The sequence below is a fragment of the Terrapene carolina genome, unplaced genomic scaffold (genome assembly GCF_002925995.2).
Source record: "Terrapene carolina triunguis isolate 2854851 unplaced genomic scaffold, T_m_triunguis-2.0 Scaffold94, whole genome shotgun sequence".
Taxonomy (NCBI): domain Eukaryota; kingdom Metazoa; phylum Chordata; order Testudines; family Emydidae; genus Terrapene; species Terrapene triunguis.
The window spans coordinates 37,425-46,395 of NW_020664445.1; the positions used below are offsets into that span (position 1 = coordinate 37,425).

Below are 8,971 nucleotides of genomic sequence, written 5' to 3' on the forward strand. Positions count from 1 at the left end.
ACTTGGAGCCAAGGACTCCTGCATTATAATCTCTGTTCTGCTACTGCTTTACTGTATGGTCTTGGGCAAATCACAAGCTTATATCCCGTCACAGTTCCTGCACCTGGTAAATAGGATTCATGCTACTTACATACCTACCTGACCAGAGTGGTACAGAGGAATGAATGTTTGGATGCTGCATTGAAGATATCAAATGCTATGTAAGCGCTAACTGATATTATTATTAGGTAATCCCAAATTCAGAGGTAGTTTAGGGTGTGTGCCAGGGTTTTTCTGATTATAAGTAAGGGGAAAACTGTAGGATTTTAGATCGGCTGTGCAGTCATTGTTGGTAAATACTGACATTTGAAAGTGATCCGTTCTGTTCATTTGCCTAATGCTATTAGGAGATGAGTTTGCGATTTGTAAGCTCTCCAGATGTACTGGGATGCTAGCTATACTCTCCTGAAGTAAGGGTTGTCCTACATGTGACCGCTGAATTGAGACTATGAGAGGATTTGTATTCAGGGCTCTTTCTTATATTTTTGCTGTAATGGAGATGCACTGGGAATCATTCACATATCTCCTCTCACTGCTGTTTTCCCACCAACTCCGAATGTGTTGTAATAATCTCTGTAACCTGCCTTCCTGCCATCTGGTTTGGTCAAGAGTCTTCTACCCAAGCCTCCCACTGGATTCTAGTTGCTTCCTAATATAAAGTATCTTGATTCTTCTTCTTTATTAAATAAGAAGGGGAAATGTTAAATATTGGGAAGGGGGTTTCTCTTCATAGACACAGAAGATCATGAGCAGTACTACAGGAACTTCTCTTCCTCACTTCAGAATTGCAAAGAAACAATGATGGGGTCCTCACTTCAGGAACACTAACAAAGGTGGATAACACCAATATGTTAAAAAAAAACCTGTGAATTAGTCAGATATGATTTCAGTAAGTATCTGCAAGTGGGTAGAAAAGGGTAAGGAGGTGTACACTGACATAGGTTACATGCCAAGGGGCCAGAAGGGAGGAGCAGAGCAGGACGATGTAAGAAGGTTCAAGTCATAGTTTGGGAAAACACGGTTACTTACGTTACAGTAACTGTGATTCTTCGAGATGTGCTACCCATGTGGATCCCACTCATGGTGCATGTGCACCTCACCTGGCATCCACATGCACAGGGACTCCAAGAAAAATGTGGCGACTTTAACTTTCAGTCTCCTCTTAGGCCTTGTCTTCCATAGGAGGAAAGGTCTGTTTTCAACATGTGTGAGCTAGCACATATTAAGTGAGAAATCTGCCTCCGTGCACAGGGCTGACCAAAGACCAATGCACCACTTGAGCTGTCACTCACACACTCCCTTAGGGTATGTCTGTGTCTCAAGCAGAGGGTATAATTGCCAGCTTGAGGAGACATACCCCCACTAGCTCTGATCAAGTTAGCATGCTAAAAATAGAGTGCCAGGCAAGCAGTAATGGGGCTACGTCACCCCGAGTACATACCTGTCCGAGATGCTAGTGTAACCCACACACTCCTGGGTGTGGTGGTGTGTCCCCTTTAGTGGCACTGAGACCACTTAGAGAGAGAGAGATTATGAGTCTGCTCTACAGCCTTAGCTAATAGCCAGTTGACTTTCAGCTCATGCACTAAGCTCCAAAGGGCCCAGGTTTGATCCTGATGACTGTGGTCTGTCAGTGTTATACTAGACAAGTACTCATGGTGGCTAGCCCCTCACAGTGCCGCGGCTACAGTCTGTTTTTACCACACTCGCTCAATTAGAGCTAGCATAGATATTTCTCATCAAGTTGGGAATTACACCCCTGGTTGAAGTGCAGACATACCCTTAGCTACCCTTGCACTTGTTTTCTAACATGTAACATTCTCCACCTTAGAAATCAGATCTGAAATTTGCTTAAAGTGATCAAACATGCCGGGGGCACATGGCTTCCTGGAAGGTGTGATAACAGACACCAATGCTGTACATTCTTCCTGGGGTTGTCCAAAAGGAATGTCTCATTAGCAAGCTTTAAAATATTATTTACAAAACCCAAGGGATTTGGTGGCCTTGGCACATGAAACAACACTGACCACAAAGTGGTTAAAGAATAAGCACAATGTATTAATAAAACCTTTTAGCAAACCAATAGGTTATCGGTGATGTGTCCTTAGACGACGAATTATTTTAATCCAGAGTTTTGGAATAAAAAACATTTTATGTTAACGATTTAAACAACCATTTTATTTTTTAAACAAACTAAAATGATAGCATTAGTACAATATTAACATAGTTGTGAGAATGTAGGAACCTCAAGAGGAAATCTAGTCAGCCCCTTGGCACCACGGCAGGATTACATATTAATAAGCCTTAAGGATTCCAGGGCATGCAAGACAAGACAGATGGTGGTATCCTCAATCTTTAACATGCTCCTTCCTTTACAATCTTTATATTCTTGTCATGTTCCCTAAGGAAAACAAGAAAAAACAATCAAGCTTTCTCAAGCTGGGTCACAGGTACGCAATGTTCTGGGGCACTGCTTTCATAGATCAGATGCACAATGCACCCAGTCTGAATAGAGACTTCCTACACCCAAAACAGATACTGAAAACTTTGCTGTCAACTCCAGTGTCTTTTTACATAAAAGGAAAATACCAGGCAAGCTTGCATTGCACCCTTCCCCTGCCTATTATATGCCACCGATGAGAAACAATCTGCCTCAGCAGCTCAGCACATCTTCAGTCAGATGGCACAAAGAGCACTGGTACGAATCTCACCTGCAGTAACTGCAGAGCTCACACTTGTTCCGGTAGGTTGTCCCGTCACTGCCACAGACAGGGCGATAATACAAAATACACATTGGTTTGAGGATGTAATGAACACAAACAGGCTGGAAAAATTGAAAGAAAAATCATGAGATCAGTATTTCATTATTTAGAGAAAGCCAGAGTGAATACCTATCAGAGGGCTACATTCGGCCCTGATATACACACCCCAAGCAATCCCCACTGAATCCAGGAGAGAAGCATCGAGTGTAACTCAAAGTCTGGCCCATGGCCACTAGCTCACACAGCACTCATTGTACTCGATGGAAGAGTAATTTTTACTGCTAAAATGAAATGTGCATATGACACCTACATTCAATCAGAGAATTTTATACACCCCTTGGCTAGTAACAACATTAGAAATGGGGAAGATTTTCAAAGGCCTCATTGGCAGCGAGGCACCAAACTCCCAGTGAAAGTCAAGGGCGGTTAGGTGCCTAACTTGCAGTTGTGTCTTTGAGACGCTCCCCCCTTACCCTTTTGGGGGAAGAGCTAAGTACAGCACTTACCAACAGAAATAAGAGAAAACTCAAAGTTCCACCTTAACGGATGGGTAATGTGGAACTGATTAAGATGGAAATGCTGAATGAGCAGATGTGGTCCTTGGTCATTTGCCAGGGAGTTAAAGTCATCAGTAACTTTCTCTACGTTTAAGCAAATATCAGTTGATGTTACATAGTCTTAGGCATAGTTAAACCCTTTTGTACAGAATGTTTCTTTTACGTTATGCACCACCACCTCCATTTAGATCACAAAGGGAACTAAATAGCCTGTCCAATGCTGGACCATGTTCAATAGTCATTCCTGTAACACTCAGATACAAACTTTCTCTCTGGTCTCCCTTTATGGAAAGGGGAGTGATCAGGGGACTAGAATTGTCTTGCACACAAGGTGACAGGAACTGAATATCCCTCTAAAATTTTGCCTCTAGATACCTTTGACTTTTGTCAGTGCCAGACATTTGAAAAATGTCACTTCCACTTTCAAAGCAACGAGAGTTAGAACTGCATAAATAGATGTTTTCACAGTTTCAGCACTATCAACATTAATGCCAGGTTTGCTGTTTCCAATCAAAAAGGCACCTACTACTATTATACATAACTATTTCTATCTCACACACGGTAAATTTTGCAATTCCCAGGTGTCAAGTCTCACATGTGAATTACAAAATTTATGGCAATGACGCACAGTCCCTCCCATGGATGGTAGATGGTGAAGCAGCAGAAAAATAGTGATTTGGGGTACAGTACCAGTCTCACTCACAGTCCCCTGCTTTCACCACTACACAAGACTGGCTCTGCCATGTGTGTTTATAGAAAAAAATATACACTCCACTCCCATGTATTCTATAATAATATATACAGAAAATAGCAGACAGGGAATGGGATGAATTCAGGTTGATGACAGTGAGCAACAGAGCTGGGTGAATAATTTGTAATATTTTTTTCAATCAATTTTGCCTGTTTCATTGTCTGCAAACAGATAGTGATTTCTCCATATTTATTATCTATTCAAAATTTTTTGCTTAATAATTTCTGGGAACAATTACCTGCCTGTAGCTTGTTAATGAGGAATTTGTAGTGAGCATTTGATATTTAAAATGTGAGCTGCGTGGAGTAATTTTGATCAGACACAAATCAAAAGATATGTTTCTGGTCCCTGATTGGCTGAGTGAAATTTTAACTCAAGTTTCCAGTTTGAATACTTGTGTTTAAAAGTTCAAAATTTGCTTTTTGTGCCTTGTCACTTAAAATTATCTATTCCCTGGTCATTCCTGCCAGTAAACTTGTTTGTTAGACTGTTTGTGGAAAGCAGAAGGGTGCAAGACAGTCACAGCAAATTTATTTAAAAATTCAAATGAATATAACAAGTGCTCAGTTCTATTGAACAATATTTCATACATGTAACAGAGTAAAGAAAGAAAGATCTTACGTAGCTTGGTAATTGTCCAGTTCTATTTAGTCCTTCATATCTTCCTGTGCCTTCCTCTGAAATACAATTTGTTCTTATGAAATCAAAACCTAAGCTTAAAGTGGTGAAAACTGCATCCATGATCAAACTTTAGTGAAATGTGCATAGAATTAATCTATGTAACTATGTGCTCCATGTCCTCCCTCAGTATGTTTGCTACAATCATTTGTTGTGTCTTGTTTTAATTTAGATTGGAAGATTTGGGGCAGGGACTGTCTTTAACGATGGGCAAAAGAGTGTGCGGAACTGCATCGAACCGTACGAGGCAATATGAATGTTTCCCTTAGGCAGTCTCTGCCAGGGCTACCTAGGTCACAGCTCTGGTGCCCGGGGCAGTATCTGGGGCTGCATGCCACATTCCCCCCACCAGCAGAAACTGGGCCAGGAGCAAACAAAGCCATAATTTCTCTCCCTCCCCCCATACACTGGCCAGTGGAACTGGCTGGTTATGCGGGGAGGGGGATGGAATATGCTGCATCCCTTAAAGGAGTGTCACAAATTATTCACACACCTCCCCCCCCCCCCCCCCCGCACAAACAGGAGCATTGTAAGGCACAGTCCCTGTGCATCCCCAGATCACACCCAACACTGTGAGCTGCTTGCAAATAGCATGATCCCTCTATGGGTGAAATCCTGGCCCCATTCAAGACAATGGGAGATTTCCTACAGACTTCAATGCAGCCACCATTTCACTCTATGTATTTATACAGTGCCTAGCACAATAGAGGCTCTTTCTTAACAAATAATAAAATCAGAGCTGCAAGATAGGGCAAAAACAGGTAATACAATTCCAAGCACTGACCATCCACCCCTTATAGAAAGGTCACAGTTAAATGAAAGAATATTGGGTCAAATCCTGCAGTTTGCAGTTTGCTCAGCTTTTGGCTGAGGAAAGACCGAGGACTGTAGAAATTAGCCCATTGACTCTCAGGACTTGATCCTCCAGATGCGATAGGATGTAGTACTGTACTTACTACCAGGAGTAACATGGAAATCAAGAAGATAAGCGAGTCTTCAGCATCCCTGAAATATCAGGTCACTTTTATTTAGTTGCTCAGCTGTGGATATGGGTAGCTAACTCCAACATCCAAGTTTGAGAGTTTTGGTCCAGTGTTTCTAAGCAAATGAAAAATATACCCCCCCCCCCCCCTCAATACAGTGAAACAGGAAAGAAAATACTTACTGGCAAAAGCGGAGAAGCAAAAAAAGAGCACAGTGATGTGAACTTTAAAATTCATCTTGATTTTGACATAACCCACACACCAGTAGATCAAAAGCTTTGCTCTGATACTGTTTCTGGGCAGCAGTTAACAGTAATTCTTTTCATAAAGGAGTGTCTATTATATAGGCTGGGAAGTGCCAGAGTTGTTTATTCTTTAACTCTTTCACTTCTCACTGACTCTTCAGAAACTCCACCTCCTGCTTCCTTCCATGCCCTGCTCAATTCCCCTGACTGCTCTTCCCCTGTCCTATCCCTGAGGAAGCCCTCTAATCAATTTCCCTGTCACCTAATAAATTCCATCTACAGCCAAAACTCTGATCATCCTCAGATGACCTAGAGCAACCTCCCATTCACCAGCACCCCAGTTATCCTATCCTGTTCATCCTGCATTCCACCCACCTTTCCCGACAGCAATACCCTCACTCCAAGTAACCCATACAACTAACCCTAAGAAATACCCTCCCCATAGCAAATTCCCCCACTACAACAGTAACTTGACTCATGCTGATGGTTACAACATGCGCTCTGTGATGGTACCTCCCATAAGGCTTTATGGAAATATGCTTAGAATGTGTTTTAGGCTACATATGCCATGTAACATATCTTCGTAAAGGTTATGATCTACTGAATGTATTAATCCTATTTGTATACATGTATCATTTTTGTATTCAAAGTTATGAATGTTGTCTGTGTACTGGCTTGATTTCTAAATAACCTTAGTAGAGCATTTGGTCAGTTCCCGGAGAAAGGAATGTTGAAATTAAGTACCTAATCAAAAAACACTTAAAGGATAATGGATCTTGGAATGCTTCAATCCACATAAGAAGTCTACTTGAGGACGTTCAAGGTAGCATGTAAACAATAGATGCTACCTGTAAAAACTGTGAGTCATGCATGGACATGTGACTTGCCCAGGTGACTCCTAAAGTCCATTTTGGAGCTGGACTTTGCATAGGAGTGAGGAGGGGGTCTCCACCCACAAGAGAAAGTCTATTTAAACCCCTGGGAGACCCCTCCATTTTGTCTTCAGCTGGCTAAATAGAGAGCCTCTCCACCCCCCAGGATACTTGAAAGAAACTGGAACAAAGGACAGTAACTTCAGGGGGTGTGGGTGATTGCTGGATGCAGGCTAAAAGGAGATTAGCCTGTAAAAGGGAGCATTCTGGAACTGGTGAGGATCTTATCTGTATTCAGTTTGATTAGACATAGATTTGCGCATTTTATTTTATTTTGCTTGGTGACTTACTTTGTTCTGTCTGTTACTACTTGGAACCACTTAAATCCTACTTTCTGTATTTAATAAAATCACTTTTTACTTATTAATTAACTCAGAGTATGTATTAATACCTGGGGGAGCAAACAACTGTGCATATCTCTCTATCAGTGTTATAGAGGGCGAACAATTTATGAGTTTACCCTGTATAAGCTTTTTACAGGGTAAAACGGATTCATTTGGGTTTAGACCCCATTAGGAGTTGGACATCTGAGTGTTAAAGAGAGGAACACTTATGTGAGCTGCTTTCAGGTAAACCTGCAGCTTTAGGGCAAGTAATTCAGACCCTGGGTCTGTGTTGGAGCAGATGGGCGTGTCTGGCTCAGCAAGACAGGGTGCTGGGGACCCGAGCTGGCAGGAAAGCAGGGGCAGAAGTAGTCTTGGCACATCAGGTGGCAGCTCCCAAGAGGGTTTCTGTGATCCAACCCGTCACACACTCAATGGAGGAATCATGGGTGAAATTCCCTGGGCTATTACGCAGCTATGATTTTCAGAGATACTGAGCCCCCACAATTCTCACTGACTTCAGGTGGAGATGTGGGTGTTGAGCACTTTTGAAAATCGGGTCCTGGGCACCCATGTGTGTCTACCTACATACACAGAGCTTCTATCCAGGGAGATATCCCACAGCCCTCACCAGCAGCAGGAGTGATCTTCTTGGAAGTCCTCAGGCGGAGATGTCTTTTGGGAAGCGGCATGCCAGTCTGTTCCACACACTAAGAGCACTTTCATCCTTCTTCTGTGGGAGAAGGCTGCCTGAGAACTGTTTTTCTTCCACTCCTCTGCATGGGTGGGTGCAGGGGGTGCAGTGAACAGCATAAGCTACTTCTTCCTCTTCTTGGAAAGTGGAAGAATTTAGAATAGCTTCTTTCCCCCCACCTCATTGGAGCAGGAAGCCCAGGTGGACACTCCTTAGCTTCCACAGTGGAGCCTACTGGTGGTGCTAAGTCCCCAGTGGGGCACATCTGTTGAGGGCCTCAAGTGCCGTACTTCCTATTCAGGCAATGAGGGGAGCGCTCCTGTCAGAAGTGGCATGCATGCCAGGTTCGCATGGACACATGCACCTGCACTTGCTACTGGCTGCTGGGTTGGGCTTGAAACTCTTAAGGGATTTCAAGGGGAGAAAAAGTAGCCTGTCAGAGGCTGCAGGATCAGCTGCTAATGGCAGTTGTAGGCCTCAGGGCCAGCTCACTGTGGGACTAGGCTTCCTGCCCCCACATCATCCTGGTTGTTAGCATCACCCTCAGACTTCGGTGGGAAGGGCACAGGCAGAGGGACACACAGGCAGAGATTTTTTTTAAGTTCCACGTAGTTCAAGAAGACATTGCTTTAAAATAACTAAATGTGGGGATTCTATTGCCCCTTTAATTGACTTCCACTCTCTTTCCCTGACCACTCTCCATTTCTTATTATTACGTGTACTGGTTCCCTGACCTCGGCATGTACTTAGGATACTGAGCCCTTGCTATGCAAATTAGTTCAGACCCGGGCCAGGTTGGTACCGATCAAAACTAGTTCCTGTGCAATAGCTATTCAGGGGGCTACAGTGTGCACGAGTGGAGAGTGAACTGGCCTCAGTCCACCCATGAGCAGTAGCCACGATTGTGACAACAAAATGGTACAGATGTGGGCGGGGTGCGGGGGTGCAGGGGATGGGATAGGGATGGGGCGGGAGGCGGGGGTGCAGGGGATGGGATAGGGATGGGG

The 8,971-nt window shown here is 43.5% G+C and overlaps 1 protein-coding gene across 1 annotated transcript; it reads right to left on the bottom strand.

Annotated features, from left to right (window-relative positions):
• Positions 1-2,339: 2,339 nt before the first annotated feature.
• On the bottom strand, positions 2,340-6,007 carry LOC112114916 (trypsin inhibitor ClTI-1-like). The gene is made up of 4 exons (XM_024211830.1): positions 5,953-6,007; positions 4,731-4,786; positions 2,751-2,863; positions 2,340-2,440 (listed from the first exon to the last, which is right to left on the bottom strand). Exons 1-4 carry the CDS (start codon positions 6,005-6,007, stop codon positions 2,395-2,397), a joined length of 270 nt encoding a protein of 89 aa, XP_024067598.1. The 3' UTR covers positions 2,340-2,394.
• Positions 6,008-8,971: the final 2,964 nt, after the last annotated feature.

What these genes read in the sequence shown, in the direction of transcription:
- LOC112114916 (XM_024211830.1), bottom strand. Translation starts at nt 6,007, where the DNA reads ATGAATTTTAAAGTTCACATCACTGTGCTCTTTTTTTGCTTCTCCGCT. An exon ending in TTGCTTCTCCGCTTTTGCCA is followed by an intron (nt 4,787 to 5,952) that starts GTAAGTATTTTC and finishes ATTGTATTTCAG; the next exon opens with AGGAAGGCACAGGAAGATAT. An exon ending in CTGGACAATTACCAAGCTAC is followed by an intron (nt 2,864 to 4,730) that starts GTAAGATCTTTC and finishes CAATTTTTCCAG; the next exon opens with CCTGTTTGTGTTCATTACAT.